Source organism: Phalacrocorax carbo, chromosome 4 (assembly GCF_963921805.1).
Source record: "Phalacrocorax carbo chromosome 4, bPhaCar2.1, whole genome shotgun sequence".
NCBI lineage: Eukaryota > Metazoa > Chordata > Aves > Suliformes > Phalacrocoracidae > Phalacrocorax > Phalacrocorax carbo.
This window is the reverse complement of record NC_087516.1, coordinates 29,755,515-29,774,196: the sequence shown is the minus strand read 5'-3', so window position 1 is coordinate 29,774,196 and position 18,682 is coordinate 29,755,515. Positions and strand designations below refer to the sequence as shown.

Here is an 18,682-nt window from a genome sequence, read left to right as displayed (position 1 = left end):
CTAGTAGTTAAAACCACATGAGAATGCAAATGGTTTTAAATGTGGTGCTGTTAGACATTTTGTTTATAAAGCTGGTGCATAGACTTTCTGAATGATAAGTGTTATCTTTCAAATGCAGATGAACACTCTCTGTGCACTTTGTGAAAATTAAGAGCTATTGAACTCTGTCAGAAACTTGAAAATATACCGTACATTTTATTACGGCTTAAATTTGTTGCAGTGCTAAATACGGTGTCCTCTACGAATGCAGAGTTTAGCGTGCTTTGGTTAATATATGGACTTCTTGTTGTTTGGTTTTCTTATCAGTCCGTACAGTTAGACGTCTTTAAAATCTGCATTGGAGCAGCTGGCAGCTGACGTGCTGGTACCACCCAGGTTCAATGTGACATCACTAGAAGTCTACCTCGGTGCTCAAGGAAGTTGATGTGGGAGCCACACTCCATAACATGTAGCTAAACTGCTGAATTTAGTAAATGCTGAGAACACAGAGGGCATGTAAAAATGGAATTCCTGAAAAAAATTGTTCCCACTGTTGCTTCTGGCGATGTAGTTCCGGATGTTGGGAGTACTGCCCGCGAAAGCTCCCCAAGGCTCCTGAAGATGAGACGTGTCAGACTGTTTTCATTAGGACAGACAATAGATGAAGATGAGGAGACACATGTTATACAGCCTGATTACAGCAGTATGTATCCATGCCATCGACGTGGTAAAAAATTATTACTAAGCTTTTCCTTCAGATCATTATTATTTTGCTAAATTGATAAATTTGATTATAAAATGACTTTTTATCAGAGTTGCTGTGATAATGGTATATTTAATTTTAGAATTATTTTGTCATGGACATTGTCATGTTAGTGACCTATTGGAAAGCAATTTTACAGGATTTCCAATGTGCTCCTTGTCTCTGCATGCCTGTGTGATTTTCTTTTCCCTTTTTGGGCTAAGTATCTCTATTTAAGTTTTTAAGTTGTAATGTAGCTATGCTTGGGTACTAAGAGTTGCCTAGACAGACCTCTGACTGCAGTGCAGGGTTCAAGTTTTTTGTGTCCTTTTCTCTCCCTGTTTTTCAAATCCCCTGAGCTTTCAAAGGCTTTCCTTTTAAGAGTTTTTTAATATGAAAAATGCTTATGTTTTCCTCTTTTAGTGTTTTGAAGATTGCAGATTTTTAAAATAAACATAATATGTAAATTAAATTAGTCAAGTAAATATATGGACATTGTATAAAGAATTTTTAACTTACGAACATGGATAAGCTTGCTTGTATGAAGATTTTTTTCCTTTTTCTTTTACTGTTAGTGTCTAATGTTAGTATATTGTGCTAATAAAAAGTAGAATGAGTTAATGTTCCTTTTTCGGATAGTTCAGCTGGGTGGGCAATGGAAAATTGAGTTTTACTTTTTTTTTTCTTTTTGACTTCAGCAAAAATAGTAATGTCTTGAGTCTTTATGGTCTTGGATCCTGATGCCTATCAGATGCGCGGTTTTTAGCCTTTGCTGTGTGGTGGCTATTTTCAGGAATTAGTGTGGCCTTGAAATTTTTTCCCTTACGTGTCTAACTGCACAGATAGGAGATGGTGACTGCCATCAGACTGGGTGGTAAACTTACAGTCTTAACTGTGGAACTTTGTTTGTGGTGGTGGTGGTAGAAACAGGTTTCCTTGGAAAGACTTTTCTTAGCCTTTCTCATTGTAATATAAACAACTTTTTTTTTTTTTTAAATGTGTCAGGTTGAGTAATGTTGGCAGCTGGGGAAAACAGGGACAGTCTGTTTTACTGAACAATTGTTCCTGTGTGTTAACAAATTAGAACAAGTTCATGCTGTAATGGTGTGTACTACTGAAGATTTCTTACAGAATAAGGTCTGTTAAGACCGTTATTGCCTCCACGCTTGAAAACTCTGATCAGAAGCTCATGGTGTCATGGGTGATGCTTTTTTAGCCAGGTTCATGTCCTCATTTAACTTTGAATGCCATAGAGCCCTGAAGTTTATAGCTGGATATCATTGTGATGTGCACAGCTTAAGTATCTCCATAGGCACATCTCATCAACTCTGCTTTTATGCTGTGTTATGGTTTCTTTATAGCTCTCACTTTTAAATAATATTTTATTTCAAATGTTATCATTTCAGAACAAACAGAATTGGTGTTGTGCCAGGTTAAAAGAAAATGCTATAGGCTGAAGTTTGTAATCAAAACGGATGCCTTCAGCTAACCTTCTTCAATGTTTTGTCGATAGTTCAATCAAACAAGGATAATAAACATAAAATGCACTGGTCCTGCCGTTGAAGATGAATTATCTTTTCTTGCTCATTAAATATTTACTAAATGGTGATTATTAGGAGTGATTTTGTGGAAATCAGCAGTGCCTGACTAATATCACTTAATAGTGTGATGTCAGCATTTGCGAAATGCAGACTTATAGTCTGTTTTGGGATCGTGCTTTTACAATAGCAGATAGTAGCTGAATCCTCTTTAAATTATCTGCTTATTTCTATTTTTGTATCATTGGTAATGGAATGAACTGCTCTGCTGGAATAGAGCAGACAACTACTGTGTTTACCAGTTGGGTATGCTGTAGGAGGCAGGTGTCGACAAAACAGGTAATAAAACAATAGAATGATTAAAAAAAAAGAAAAAAAAGTATGTTTACTTGCTTAATGTCAGCAGATGCGGTGTTAATGCACCACTGAATTTAATATAATGAAGCTGTTTGGGAACTTGATAGGGTTTTAAAGCTAAGTTTGTTTGTCCTGTAGATATGTTTGAATTTAAAAGTGGGTGGGTTTTTCTTTTTCTTTTCTATTCCATACTGCTGCTGTTTAGGCAATATTTTTTTATTAATTTAGGTGAAATACAGAGTCTGCCAACCATTTTAAAGTATAAAAGTATTTTAGAAGGTCTTTAAACAAACCAGCCAAACAAAAAAACTATTGCTGTCATCCAAAGCACAAAAGTATTATTTTGATAATACCACTTACTTGGGTTTGCATATATCTGACCTAAATACTTGGAATTTAAGTGATGAGATTCTTTTTTTCTTTAGGATTAAAACATTTATTAGTATCACCTTTCCAAATATTGATTCAATTGGTATACACTTGGTTTTATAGCTGAAAACAAGACCTTAGAAATACATACGCTGTGACACGTCTGTTAAAATACGTTGCTTCTGTCAGAATGATTTCAACTATATTTTAGAAATCTTTCGTAACTGTCTTTTTAGATTTCTAAGATTATTAGAACTCTAGTACAAAAAAACCCCTCATTTGCTGAAGTATTTGCATACAACCATATGCATCACAATACTTAGTAGATGTTAGTAAGCAGTTTTTAAATTTGTTGTTGCATTTAAGAGTTGATGTACTCAGTTACAAAAATTTCTCTTTTAAAAAACCTATGATCCAAATCAAACAAAGGTGAGTTGGAAGATCCAGAGAAAGTATTTTCATGTACCAAAACCCACATACAAATGCATACACATACAGACACAACTGTAAACTATTTCATATTCTCCCTTTTGCTCTTTGTAGCATTAAAGAAGGGAAACATCATGACTGCTCTGTGCAAACTGGCAGAAGGCACCACAGTGCCTGTGGTGTGTGAAACGTGCCCTTCTGTTGCAGGTCTGTGCTTCGGTTGTGTTGTAAGGCAGGGTATCTAATGCTGTGGAACAGTCTTAATGGTCAACTGTAAGTCAAATCTGCAATAACTGCGCAAGAGATTTAAATTTTAAGTGATAAGAGTATTCTTATTGCTTGCAGTGTCCACGTTATTTCTGTGTATGGAAAACATTTTCTTTTGCAAACATTAAACCCGCTTCCTTTCAAATGCCTCTGCTAGGGGGGCAGAAATAAGCCAACAGAAGTGTGTTCTTTGGTGGTAAAGAAATGAGTGATAGAGTTGTAATTGCCTCAGGGGGCTAACAGCAGGGGCTGGATAGCCATAAACTACCTATGAGCACTGCATCCCTGTAATACCAGCCACTTTGCAGGGCATAATCAGCTCCGTGTGACATCTCTGATCAGCCTGTACAGCAGAGGATGACTAGGAAGCCCAGCACCTATTGGGAGTAAAAGTCAGTTTCTGCACCTGAGTGCCAAGTTTCAGTTAGAGAAGCCCAAAGGTGTTAGTGGGGCACCTAAGTACCATGGCTTCCTCCCCTGCCCCCCAGCCTCTGTTTGCTTCTCGCTTACGTACAGACACTGCTTCATAATACTGTTGGGGATCCAGAATGCTATTTACATCAAAATCTCTAACCCTCTCTCCTGTTTTCTTATCACGGTAGATAGCATTGTTTTGCTTGAGTAATGCACCAGGAAATTGTTCCATGTATGTTTTCTATAAGAAGTAATAAGAACCATTTCCTAAGGGCCTCTGGAATATTTGCAGCAGAAGGTAGGGGAAGGGGATTTTGTTGAGATTTTTGAGTGTGTTTTTTACAAGCGGATCAGGCTGATCTAACAGTTTGCTGCCAGTGAAAAGGGCAATCTCGCTCCCAGCTGCACAGCCCATCCCCGTCTCCTGTTGGGCACTGGTGAGGCACTTCCCCGAGCTGATTCATTTCACAAAGCCAGGAGAAAATGTTCTAATATTTTTGGGGCACTATTTCTGAGATGAATTGGTGTGGGGATTTGACTCACTGAGAGGGCCTTTTTGGTCAGTAGTAGGGGCAGCATTGCATGTCTTACCATCACCAAAAGTAGCAGTCACCTTCTGGATACCCTCTGTTTTAAATATATTGATTTGTGGAAAATGAACTCTTAAATATTTTAGATAAATGGAAACACAAGCATCTCTCCAGAGTTTTATTTTAAGTGCAGTGATGATACGTTGTTTTATTATTACTGCTTATAAGCAGATACATTCACCATTGGGTAAATATTTTTAAGTAAGGCATTTGCTTAAGATGGAGTCAATAATGAACTGAAATAATGTCCAGCAAGTCTTTTTAAAATAAGCCAGAGTGCAAAGGGAGTATGTCTCCGACTTATTCATTTTACCATTAATATGGAAAATTGACTATAGTAATATTGTTAAAAAATCCCCAGATGGTATGACTTAATTCTAGGAGATATCTCAAATATGATTTTTGGCCCTATTCTTTTGAGATCTGATTTTTTTTAAATTGTGTTGTGTATTTGGCTGTATGCCTAATATGCTTTTACTGTAGTTGTCTCAGGGTTTCATCTGAAGAATAAACATGCAGGAATTTACAATGAATATACTTTTTTCTTACAGTGTTTGTAGGGTTTTTTTTGTTTGTTTGGTTTTCCCTTGCAACACCTTGCCGTTATCTCATCCCAGACAGTGACTAAGTCATTGTAACTTAGTGCTTCTTTCAAGCTGGGTGTCAGTACAACTGAAAGGTAGGTCTAGAAGGGCCTTTTCATACTTAACAGCTACTCATGTGGATTTCATGAGGAGGTAATTTTCCTCTGAGATATGGTGAACAGAGCTTACAATGTTTTTTAGTGTTATTGTTCACTTAACAGATCACCTCCACATGACATTTGCAGGGTTTTTTTTAATGCAGCTTCTGGACTTTAAGCACTTAAAATGTTTTCTAAGGCTTAAGTATGTTAGTATAAGGTTTCATATGACAGCTGATCTAGTGTAATGGCTCAGTGCTGCAAGAGGGAGATTGTACCCTTCCACCTGTATAGTTGTCTTTCATATTCATTTGTGGTAGTCCTAGTATATGTCTGTCCTTGACGAGACTGTTCAGTTTGCTAAACCAGGAGGAAACCCCCCTTTCCTCCCAGTACCAATGGATAGGAGCAAACTGGAACGCTCTGAGAGACAACCAACAGCAAATTTAGGAAGTGAATGTCAGTAATCCTGGTGGTTTGTCTTTTTTCTGTTCTTTTTGTCTCCCTGTCCTGCAGATCATAAGCTGAAAAGCCAGAAGTAATGAGAACTCCAGTTTATTAAGGGGGGGAAAAATGCTATGGGTGAAATTGGACAATGTTTAGCTGCAAATATTCTTTAAAACATCATCTTTAAGCTAATCCTTTGAGATAATGCAGTTAAAATTTAGTAGGGGGTTGTAAATAAAGCCAATATCTCATTACCTTTCCAATTGACAATTACTGTACACTAAGATAGTTGGGAGAGGGACAAAATAAAGCTTTTGACTTGAAGGAGAGGGGGAGAGAAGCAGCAGTATGGGGAGAAAGAGAGAAAATTTAGCATAGCTAGAAAAACAAGCAAGTCTTCAGAAGATCCTGCAATAGCCAATTAAGGGGACCCATGAAGTGCTGAAGTCAACGAGGTGGAGAAACTTGTTGCAAAAATAACTATATATGCTACTGTAAAACATTATAATATGCTGGTAATAGAAAGACATAAAAGTGTTCTTTTAAATTCTTTGTCTGTAAATTATCCACAGGTTCTGAAAGTGATGTTTTGAGAGCAAGAAGAGGGTTTAGCATGTTGTTCCTTTCTGATTAACACTGTAAATTTCTTTGCATGTAGAACAGATTTTAAGACATAGCTGTGACACTGCTGTCTGTCTGTGTTCCATAATGTCTGTCTGCAATCCAAGGCAGAGTCTGTAAGAGGCTGGACACTATAAAATCAAATTCTTATCTTATTTTTAAGGAGCCATTTTCCTTTAAGTAAAAAACCTGTTATCCTTTAAAACACATTAAAAATCAATCACTGGGCTAAAAAATCCAAAATAACACTCCTCTGTTGTTCAAGAAAGTATTTCTAAGGCCAATATAGTTTTAATATAGTTTTTACCAGCAGGGCTAAATCAGCAGTTTCATATGAAGATGCCATGCTAGTGACATCAGCAGTTCAGATTTAAGTTACAGAAAGATTATAATTTGAATATTTTGTTAAATACTTATGCACTTTTCAGTTGAGAAGGAAGAGAGTCCATGTTTCAAATGCAAAAGTTGTTAGATCACCTATAAACTACAAGTCTTAATCCCTTCTGGGGTGGGTTTTTTTTCCTGTTTCTAATGAAAATATGAATTGTAAATGGATGAGGCAGATATGACATGACACTTTTCCCAGTAATTCATTATACTTTTGATGGCTGTTGGCAGTTTCTGTCAGCTGCACTTGTTAGCTGTTTTATGTCTTGGTTTGTAGGCTTCCATGTTTCTAGTTTCTTTTGCTTTAAGCTCTTCAGCAACAGAATAATTCTTACCCTGTGAGTGCAAACTTTATATGTGTTCCTTCTAAAAAGTTTTACATGGATACAAACAGAGGGAAAATAATTTCAGCTATGTAATCTTAATCAAGGGCTACTTCAGAAAGCCTTTCCATTTTCAGTAAATGGCATTCTTTGTGTCTCTAACTTAAGCACTGAATAGCCTTCAAGTAAGGAAATATCATGAGTGCCTTCTCCAACTGGGAATATGTTTTCTCAATTAGAAAGTGCTGTTGAAGAATACCTGTGATTTGGGAACTAGTGGTTGTGGCCTCGGCTGTTTTACTCAACATGCATCATCTTGCTTTCCAGCCAAGTTCTAAAAGGCCCCTGCAAGCAGAGACCCTCCCCAACAAAGGGTTCTCAGCTCATGCTTGAAGGCTTTTGGTGTTCATATATATTTATAAAGGAAAGATTTTTGTTGTTGTTATGAGAAATCCAAATGCACTACTGATTTGAAGAGATGCGTGAAACTTTCAGAAAGCCTCATCACCTTAGCAATGGTACCTTCTAAAGGGATTTAAGTTCCTGTCTGCAGCAGTTTTTCATGAGATGCTCTGGATGCTGTGCGATACCCCTTATATAGAGATACTATGTAAATAATAATTCTTTAGCTCATTAGTACCAGTGAGGTCTGTAATGACAAGCATCTGTGTTGGACCCTGCTTGCTTGGGAGACATTAATTGCTCATTGATAAGACCAGTATGGCAATAGGAGCTTTAGATACTTCAGCATCAGGATGCTGTTGCACAGTTGTATTAGACTCTGACCCAAAAAAGTCCGGTGTTTCTTGGCATCTTTTAAGATGCACTGGGGTGAGCCTTGTCTCAGTTACTTCTTTGAGAAGATGACTGGCTGAAGGAAGAATGTTTTTGATTTCAAAATATTTTCTGACTTGAAAGCAGGAAAAACAGGAAGTAAAACACACAAAAGCAGCTCATAACTTGTATAAAAATACTGTATTTCTCCAGTATGTTGCTTTCTGTTGGTTAAAATTAGTTTGAAAGTATTTTTTCTTTTATTCTTTGGTTGAGGTTTCCATAAACTCTTATTTCATGGAAGGAGTAGTGTAGAGCTGAGTAGTTTAATTTGCCAAGGAGCTGGTGAAATTATACCATATATGTTTGTAGGTAGTTTATATGTTTGGAAAGTTCTTCCAGTAATTAACATGAACGTGTTAAATTAACAGCAGACTAGTGCTCTATCAAGAAGTAACATGACGGATAAATAGAGAGCAACCAGTTCCATGAATAGAAAAAGTCTAAGCATATTCTCCATTTACCTGAATATGTTTCTACCACCTGTTTCACTTCTGCATTTTTCTTTAACTGGTAGGGATTGCGGTAGAGTGATACTGTCCCTTACCATTTGATCTTCTGGGCCAGATGCAGGTGTGTGGCTGGAGAGCTGTGTGGGGCATTGCAGGTGATGTGATGAGCCTCATAGCTGCTGGGTGGTTGCTCCCAGTGCTGGCACAGGTGCATCTGCTGGCCGAGGCTGTTTTGTAGTCCACCAGCTGAGGCACTTCAGGGAATTTCCAGACCAATGTGGCCTTGTTGTAATGCTTTAGTGTGTGTTAGGTGTTTGGTATCTAATTAGCTGCCTTTGGGTTTGTTTACTTCTCATTTTCTCCCTTTCCTGGCTTCTGTATTTCTTTTCTCACTTTTCTTCAATGTCACAGCATGCTTGCTGAGGATAAAGGTTCAGAAATAACACTCATATGAATTCTGTTAATTCTGACTTGCAAATAAAGGTATATGTATTAATTACCTTTTTTGATTTTAAAGCATTTCTATTTTGTACTCTGGCTTCAGGTTCCTGTGAGTATCTGTTGTTTCACAGAGATGGGAACGCTGTAAAAATCGGCATTAAAAGCAGTTAGTTGTTTAAGCCCTGGTAACTAAGACATTAAAAAATGCGGTGTAATTAAACATTTGCTGGCTTTGGAGTGAAGAAATATGCCAATTTACTTCAATTATGAAGAATGCCATGCCTATGTATGTATTTGTTTGTTTATGGTATTGGGTGACAAAGCTCTTTGTACTCCTGACCTGTGTAACTGAAACATTGGGAATGGCAATTTCAGGAGTTGAAACCTTGAGAGAAAATTGCCTGTTCATACCTTTCCCCGGCCTGTAACTACAGTTTTCAAAGTCCTTATACTGTGTGTGCAGAGCTTGTAATACTGCTCTGCCAGCTACATGCCTACCTAGGGATTTAAGCTACAGTGGAGTAAGTTTGTAGGCTTGTTCTTGTGAGGAGGTTTAGCAGAGACACCTGAAGTAGTTGGCACTTGTAACTGTGTAGTTCCCCATCCCCTGCCTACCATTAGCACTCTGTGGCAGAGGCGGCTGAACCACATGTACATCTGCATTATGTGGGGCTGTAAAGTGCTTTAACGTATAAAGAGGAACGGTCTGCAGGCTGCCAATGGGCAGTGGCTCAGGAGCAAATGTTCAGTGTTGCTTAGGGTGGAGGGAGGAAGGCAGAATTCATCTCCTGGTGCAGAGCAAGGCAAATACGCAAGTACCTTCAGCTGCTGCGCAAGTCTAGTGGGAGTCTGCAGCCGAGAACATTTTCTACCCAAGTACTATTGCACTTGTGAGGCTTAACAGACTTGGGACTTCTGTGCTGAGTTTATACCTATAGCTAATTTACTGTAACTCATTTTTTTAAGTTCTCCTGGATGAGTCCTAAACTCTTGGTGGTGTTTTTCCCCAGTGCTTTCTATAGCGATAGAGTAGCTGATCCTCACATAATGCAAATATGATGTTTCCCGTAAAAGTGGCACAGCCATTCAGCAGCTTGGGAGGAGCAACAAAAATAGAAGCATAACTGATTCGTAGCAGTTGTCTTAAGGCCTTGTAGGGTAAGAGATTTAAGCCTTTCCCTATTCTATCCATTTAAATGCCCAGCAGCTAAGCTGGGATTTTCCATGTAGCTCCGTAACTGTTTCCAGGTTCCATTTAAAAGGTTGGTGAAAACTGGTGTGCTGGTTTCCCAAAACCAGTACATTGGTACATTAATGCTGAAGCATATTAAGGAGGCTGACATGGTACAGAATCGGGCAGATCAGATATAAGGGCAGTTACTTCAAGTTGTTCAACAGTCACAACCATATCAATCAGGCTTTATACTTTTAAGGTTTATTTGCAGTCGTAGAACACTGAAATTGAGTATCTGAGAGGGAATAAATCGCTGAGTTCCCTAGAATTTTAACTACAGGGATGCCTCTGAAAATTGAGAAACTTGGATTTGTCAGGCTCAAGAGATGCAGTTACAGCTGTAGGTTTGTGGATCACTTTACCTGCCTCATTTCCTCTTGGAGACAGGTTGGTTAAGCACTGTCCCAGAATTGCCTGCTGGCTTATTTGAAATGTTTCACCTTTTTATTCCTGATTCATTTCCGTGTAATCTTGTGATGTTTGCTGATCTGGAAACCTAGATTTTCAGGAAGGGCGAGATTGAAATCTGTTTAGTCTAAATCCGTAGAAAGTTGGTAAGGTCTTTGTTAAATTACCTTGAAAACAGTTTGATTTTTTGAGTTTTAATTATGCTTTCTTTGAGGCGGGGGGGAGGCATGAGGTTTTTTTGTTTTTTGTTGTTTTTTTTAAGGTAGGATTACTGTTCCATCAAGATAATATTAACTTACTGAAAAGTTAAGTATTAATAGAATCCTCTTTAATCTTCTCAGAGACTAAGTTCTGCAAGAAAGCTGTGAATCTATAGTGTCCTTGCAGAACTAGTTGGTAAAAGTCGTAATTTACTTTAAATGGGAAATATTATTTGTAGTTCTTTGCCTGAATGCGTTTTCTGTCGGTCCGTATCATCCTGAAAATGAATGTAGTAGGGCTGAAAACCTCCGAGAAACTGTCAGAAGCAACAGTGACTGCATGTTTTTTACAAAACTTAAAAGAATGAGTAGGTGTGTTTTTCAAAAGGAATATTTATGCTGGAATGATTAATGCAAACTATTTTGTAGAGGGATAAGTAGACAAATAATATTCTGTTATCTTGGCCGTCTCAGTAGAAAAGAGCAAGAATTGCATTGAGGGGATTGGGGGAGGGAGGTAGTATGATATGAATATACTCCTAGGGGAAAAAAAAACTATTGTCGAACCAGGGAATAACACTTCAAACAAAAAAAAAAAGGAAATGGGGATAAAAATCTGTAATGTTCCCTGTGAAACATAAATGAACGACACATCAAATGTTATTTCTTTGTCATTTATGGGAAAACTTCAAAAAGTTGGATGTTGCTTTTTTAAGATAACTTGTTCAGCAGTATCTTCAGTCATGAAAATCTCCCTACTTTTTCAGCCTGTAGAGATGAACACAATATTGTGTGAACCTTTTTTTTTTTAAAAAAATGTACATTGTTCAAAATAGTTTCTAGGGATGTTTCTGGGCAACTCCAAGAAAATGGCATGATGCTACTTTAATTAAAAGCTGTACAAACAACCTTACAACCTTTGCATACACGTTTGTAGTAAATATATTGATCCTATTAAGTATAGCAATCATTTTAGAAGTATTTTTATTAAATTCCAAATTCTACAAATAAAGAAAAGGAAACTTCTGTTATCTGTGCTACAGCACGATAATGACTGGTCTAGTATATTGCTTGGCCCCTATAGCTACTTAAAACACCCAGGGCAACTCTTCCATGTTGTGTGACTGGGCTTGTTGTACATGCACTGAATGTTATACCTACAAGGTATGTATTCTTGAAGTGCTGAATTGACTTTGCTTGTATAGGTCAAGTGTGCAGTGAATGAACAGTACTGTGAATGGATGGTCTAATAATTCCCAGAGCAGCTGGGATTACTGCTCGCGAATCTCGTAATGCATAGGTCTGTTTGCAGCCTGAAGTCTGCAGACTTACGTCACTGAAGCAGCTCAAGCAATTTGCTTCTAGCGATCCTTTTTTACTAAAGGGTTTTCATATCTGAGCAAAAAGCATGTCATGAACTGGGCACTCGCATTAATCATTCCAGTGGAGTGTAAACAGCTTGTGTTTGCAGATAGAGCACTTCTGCTTTACTACACCTACAGTCCTATTCTTGTTTTGCTCTTTTAAGAGCTTACTAATACCAGTGTGCTCATTCACCTTGACTCTTGAGAAAGCAGCAAAACGATAGACTTTATAGTAGTCTGCTCCCTTTAACAGTGAAATTTGTAACCGGTCCAGAATCAAAAGGTATGCAAATATTGGGATCAGTGTATGAACTACATAGTTACTGGAATTCTGTCATGCCCAGCCTACTAATAAAAGTGTGCAGAAATCGTCAGCTTCAGAGTTTCTTTTGGGATTGTTTTTCTTATGTAAACCAGCTCCAGGTCAAAGCTATTGGCTTATAGGTAAATGCAAGTGCTTTCTTTTCCATCTTCTCTCTGGGTAGTGAAAATAATAATCTTAGGAAAGACTTCCCATTTAAGTATTCCAAAGTGATAGGTATTTTTAGACTCCTTTCACAGTGAACATAATTGCTCTCAGTTTTAAACACAGCATACTCTCTAGAAGTCTGTTTCATTTTCCTCTCTGAAAATGAGGAACTTGAAAAGAATCCATCCTGTAGATGACATTTTTCTTACACAGTTTTAGAAATGCATGATGATGATATCTTGTAACTCTATACAATGAGTTTTACTGGGCTTTTCGTAGTGCATTAGCCTTATCTGCGCTTGGCAAGGTTCAGGAGCTTATAATCCATGATTTTTCTTTCCTGCTTCTACTACTCTTACTTTGATTAAAAATAATAAGGGGAGTAAAAGTATTTGGTATATGCCATTCTTAAATCGTGTAAATTAATGTTGTCCATTGAATCCAACTTCTTATGTCTGTGCCTATATGTATGAAAAGATACATATTGCATAAATTCATGTAGTATTAAAAGAGGGTTTTTCTTTTCAAAATACCTTTGTTCCTAATATTAAATACTCCTGGTCTTCAATACTTCTGCTGAAATCTTTGGAAGGAAAACTTTTATACTCTTGGTACATACAGTTCTCAAAGTATTTTTAATCTCCTAGAAGTTCTTAATGGGCTAATATTTTCTGCTGAGCTAAGTGCATTTAAAATTAATTGCTAGTATCCTTGAGGAAGCCCTATCGACAGTGATCAGTAGCTGATACTATGAATAAATAATAGTGCAGTAAAATCTCAGATGCCATGAGGGAAAGCCATGTCACTTGCTTGGACAAGCACATCAATATCATAAATGAATGCAAATTTTAAAAAAAAGATTTCCCTAACATTCATTACGTTTTGAAACACTGCTATACAGAAATACTGACAGCTCTTCTGTTTGTTGAAACTCTTCTTAACAGGACTCCAGGAGTGGAACATTGAGATTAGTATTTCTGTGTTGGTTTTGTTTTTTTTTTTAATATCTCCTGGGACTTCTGAGATGATTGTTTCTTAATAAGTTTCTGGTGCTAATAACCTAAAGAATAAAAGCTGAGGGGGGTGGGGTGGGGAAAGGGCAACTACAAAGACCCCAAAGTGTATTTTAAAAAGTCATTATTTTTGAGGTGCTGGGAGAGTTGGCTCATGATTTTGGAATGCATGTTGTTAACAAGGATTCCTTTGAAGAACTCTCTGTAGCCCAGTGTCAAAGGCAGTCAGAGACCAACCATAATTAATACAGTCTTTCAAATTAGTGGTGAAATTCATCAGCCAGTTCCAAAATCTGAACTTTCTGTCCTACTCATAACAAAATACAACCTCAGTCAGATCTTATTTAGGAAGAGGAAAAAAGATTGCTTTAAGTATAACTTTGAATGTATTCAAGAAGTGATGAAAAAGGCGTATGCGGTCATTGGAGGTACTAAGTAGGCAGTATTACCTGAAACGGGATCATAAAAGAAAGTTTGATACCATGTCACAAAGAGTTTCTCAGTCTAGATGCACGTTCTGTGCTCTATCTGGGAAGAAAAATAAAGCACCGTCCAGATACATGCAGCAATTTAGTATCATGTTACAGAGAACTACTGTTGCATGGGAGATTTTGAGTACTTTTAGGCTATGAAAACTGCGTGATCACACCAGTCTCTCTCTTAATAAAAGTATATTAATCTCCTGAATGGATGTCGGGCAGTGGCAGAACTGATGGTTGAAGGGGTTAGTGCGGCAACACGCTCCTCCTGCTCTTCCTCCAGCATCCCTCCGTGGGTGTGCCAGACCTGTCCTGTAGAGCTGCACAGCTGGCCATCGACTGCTCTGCGTTACCCCCCTGGCACTGATAATTGTTTTGTCTTGTTTGGGGGTGGGGGGGTGTAGATTTTCATTTAGTTTTCAAATCTAACAAAACCCAAACCCACAAAAAACAAACCTTAAAAGTGTTTGATGCACACCATTCTTGCATCTTTTAAACTGGAATTACCTGAAGTTGTTTATCTGAGGGCACAGGTACAAATTCCTCCTCGTGGCTGGTTTAATCCTGGTACAGGCTTGGGGGCAGCCCTCAAACCATGCAGGTTTTTGTAAAAATGATCTTAAAGCAGATCTAGTTAATCATTGTACCCTGGACCAATATGATTAATTTTTTAGTTCACCTGTATGGTGTGGGTCAAGTTATAGTTTAAATAGACCTATTTCAACTACGGCTAGCAAGCGGTGTCACAGTAATCTCTGTATATACTTCTGTTTTCTGTGTTCGGGGTAGTTTGGAGGCAGTTACGCAAACAAGTGTTTTTCCATCCCTGTCATTTCTTCCTGTCAGCACGCAGAAATCTTCCTGAAATTTTCAACAACTTCTAGATTTGTCCCTTAAAATCTCAAGCCGCTGTCAGGTGTGTGTTTGACGTGTGTACAGATGACACCTCAAGCTGACAGGGGCTCCCTTTCGATGTCGGAGTGAAGGAGGTTTATGTTACAACTGCTTTGCCCCGTGCTGGAAAGGCAGAGGCTCGGGGTCTGGCGTTGTCCCCAAGGAAGGGCGGTGAAGCCTTGGCCGCCCCCCCAAAGGCGACGGTGGGCTGCAGCCCGGGGAGGCCGGAGGCGTCACGCCTACGCCATATTCCCCCGCGGCCTTTGAGATGACGCTGAACGAAGTAAGCAATGGACGATGCCGTTAGGTCTGGCGGGGGCGGGGGCGGGGCCTGGCGGGCGAAAGGGTGGGGTGTCCCGCGAGGAGCCGGCGCCAGCCCCGTCCCGCCTTCCGCGTGCGCCCCCCGGGCTCTGCGTCACCGGAGGCCGCGCGGGGGGCGGTGCGCTGCGCTCCTGCTGCTGCTGCTGCTGGTCCTGCTGCCGCCCGCAGCCAGCCGGCCCCGGCACCATGCTCAGCCTGCAGGATTCCCTCTTCTTCGAAATTAACATAAAGTCTCTGCTGAAATCCTGGAGCAGCAGCAGTAAGTACGGCGCTGGCGCCGGCAGCCGCGGCGTCACAGCCGATTTCCAATTTTTGTTGGGTTTTTTTTTTAAATTTTTTTTTTTTTGCATGCTGCTGTGTAAAATTATGCTTTAAAAACAGGGTTTTAGCGGTCCTGAGTGCAATTAGTGAGCAAAGTGCGCTATCTGCTTCCTAGTTGTCATGTAAGACAATGTGTGTATGTATATATTTTAATTTTCTTAGGCTGCAGTTGTTTCAGTGAGATCAAGTTCTTTGCACCCTTTGCTGTCTGAGAGTGGTCACAAGTAGATGCTCATGTCTGCAGACTCACCAGATCCTGACACTGTGGCTTACTTCTGCCAAGCTCTAAATGCTCCCTTGAAGCAAAAGTAGATGTCCTCAGGCTGAGTGTTTTACAGGGGGTTTTATTTTTGTGTCTCAAATCCTTTCTATACCTGTAAAAAGCAACCACTTTGATCTTCTAAATGGCCCAGACCTAGAGTTTCTATGAGGATTTCTTGTCTTAATTGAACCAGCAAAGGCAAGGATGCTGCTCTTGGTAAAGACAACAGTCTGTCCTCAGCTCACCCCTTCAAACATGCTTCAATGCAGGGTCTCTGGCCCAGGAGCTGCCTTGCACTGTGTAGCAGATTCTGCTACCGTAAGCACAGCAGCTTAATGACAGTACGCCAGGAGCTGATAAATGTGACGTAATTGCACGTCAGCTAAGTATTTAGTATGTCTTAAGTTTCTTGTATTTGTAAAAGATTTAAAAAGTCAAAAGTAGGAGGTATCCGGTATCTCAGCCTTAGGTTACGTCTCATTAATTGCTGTTTGAGGAGTGCTGTGATACATTTTCCACTCACCAATAACTTCATCAAAATACCTCCGTTAGGATTTTTACCCCAATACAGCGTTGTGCATTTCACCTGTCTGCCTTGTTTGAAGGCATTAGTAGCAAGTTATTTATTGTACAGTGTATTAATCGGTGCTAGGAGAACATGCAGATACTTAGTTTGTACTAGTAGCTTATTCAGGCGTGAGATTTGCTTTTTGCACTAACTGCTGTAATCCATGTCTTGGACTAACAACTTGTAGACTTATGACTTCTAAGTTAAAGCAATGCATATTTCAAAACAGGTATCCTTACAGGTTTTGTTTTTCACTTTGGTTTGTTGCAGATTAACTGTATCTCTTCCAAATTATACCTTGTAATAGTACTTGGTAGTTATTAACGTTCTCACCGAACTAAAGATAGTCAGAAGAGTTTTTCTAATATTTTATAGTAGAAGTTGGCAGTATCTCATGAAAATGGTTAAAAAATCCTTTAAGTTGATTTTGTTAATGTAGATTGTTCCCAAACTAAAGTAAACCACAGGATACATTCAGTTACAATAAATTCATTCTACAGCTAGATAAATAATTGCTGTATAGATAAGGAGATGAGTTGCAGAATATAGACGAGCCAGTTGTCAGATACAATAAGGTAGAGAGTAATAATAATAGAAAGGGGTGTCTGGGAAGAGGTTATCCACGATGCTATGTTTTCTCCTTTATGCCCTCTGTTATGTAAGCACAATGGAGAAAGATCTTCCTGACTCTTTCCTCAGGAAGTGGTACTTGGATCATCTACAGACCAACTGATTTTCTCTGCTCACTGATTAGATAGCTGGGGTTCATTTTGCTTTTTTCTACGATTGTCACTCCATTTTTGAAAATTGCCATGATTACGGCATAGCTGCATGTCTGCTCTGTAAGTGTGTGAGAGTCGCATTCTGATGGCTTTCCACTGTGCAGGGCGGCCAGGACCAGACCTCTCTGTGCAGCCTGTGATGCCTGGGTTTAAGTACTGTGATTCACATGGATAGCTTAGTGAATTGAGCTTGAGCGGGCGAGCCAGTTGCTTTTTTCCTAAAACATTTTCCAATCCAGTGATGTAGCATGTGCAGAACAGGGAATAACGCAATATTTGCGTTGAGTATGTGTTTGGAAATTAGGTAGAAGTGCATATGCTGAGAAATTACTTGGGGAAGGTTTATCCTGTGCTTTCGTAGAATTTTTATACGCAAATGCTACTTTCTATTGTTTATATAACAACTTCAGAATTTTGTATACTAAAGAATGTCAGAAGATGAGTGGGTATGCTTGCGTGCATTTCCATATATGTAAAAATAAGCATCTGTAGAGACTGTTTAAGCATCTAACAGAAAGGCAGCAAAGCTCCACGGGTCGGGTTAAGGGTTTGCTTAGCTGGCATAACGTTGTTGCAGTGCTGGCTAAGGTTTTACTGTAGTTGATCTTTTTTCTTTCAGTAACAACAATGAAGTGACATTCATATGGCCTAGTTTCAGAATGCTGTCTCTGTGCCAACAATTTTAGGCATTACTTCTTTTTAAATGGAGTCAGGAATGTTTTTTTAGTCCAACAGTGGAGTGATGATGTTCCCACTTAAGAATTATTTGCTTACTGAGGTTGTGGATGTAATGGGGGCTTTATACTGGCTTGTCCTCGGGTTGCTTGGCTCCGTAGTATTTGAGGAATCTTAGCTGTGATAATATAACTTAATGTTCATGAAGTTGTGGATTCTGTTGTTTAGTCAATTGTAGTTTGAATATGTGGTCTGCTTAACCATTCTTCTGAGGTTTCTGATTTTGCAGCAAAAATACTCATTTTGATTGTTACTTGTGTTGATTGGTTTAAGAAACCTCTCATATTTTGTCCACAAAAAAACTTTGTTTAAGGTTAAGGAGGTCTGGATGCCACGAGAATTACTTTTAGTAATGCAATAAATGCATTCAAGAGCCAAGCGTGGTGCTGCTTACAATGAAAAGCATTATATAATGAAAACCTTTCTGTAAGATGAGTTATAGAATCATTAAGGTTGGAAAAGACCTCTAGGATCATCATGTCCAACCGTCAACCCAACACCACCATGTCTCCTAAACCATGCCCTGAAGTGCCACGTCTACACATCTTTCAAATACCTCCAGGGATGGTGACTCCACCACCCCCCTGGGCAGCCTGTTCCAATCCCTGACCACTCTTCCAGTGGAGAAATTTTTCCTAATATCCAATTTAAATCTTCCCTGGCACAACTTAAGGCCATTTCCCCTCATCCTATTGCTTGTTACTTGGGAGAAGAGACCAACACCCACATCACCACAACCTCCTCTCAGGTAGCTGTAGAG

At 39.0% G+C, this 18,682-nt stretch overlaps 2 protein-coding genes across 11 annotated transcripts in view; one reads left to right on the top strand and one right to left on the bottom strand.

Moving 5' to 3' along the window:
• FRYL (FRY like transcription coactivator) overlaps positions 1 to 18,682 on the top strand; it is a 172,787-nt gene that overhangs the window by 30,262 nt on the left and 123,843 nt on the right. For 6 of the 8 annotated variants that reach the window (XM_064449399.1, XM_064449395.1, XM_064449394.1 and 3 more), the window contains exon 3: positions 307 to 682. The exons of the other annotated variants lie outside the window; for them this stretch is intronic. In XM_064449399.1, coding sequence (XP_064305469.1) covers positions 502 to 682 — 181 coding nt within the window. In that variant the 5' untranslated portion in view covers positions 307 to 501. The remainder of the gene's footprint in view (positions 1 to 306; positions 683 to 18,682) is intronic. 8 annotated transcript variants of the gene reach the window in all.
• Positions 1 to 18,682, bottom strand: part of DCUN1D4 (defective in cullin neddylation 1 domain containing 4) — a 204,734-nt gene that overhangs the window by 161,508 nt on the left and 24,544 nt on the right. The window lies entirely within an intron of this gene.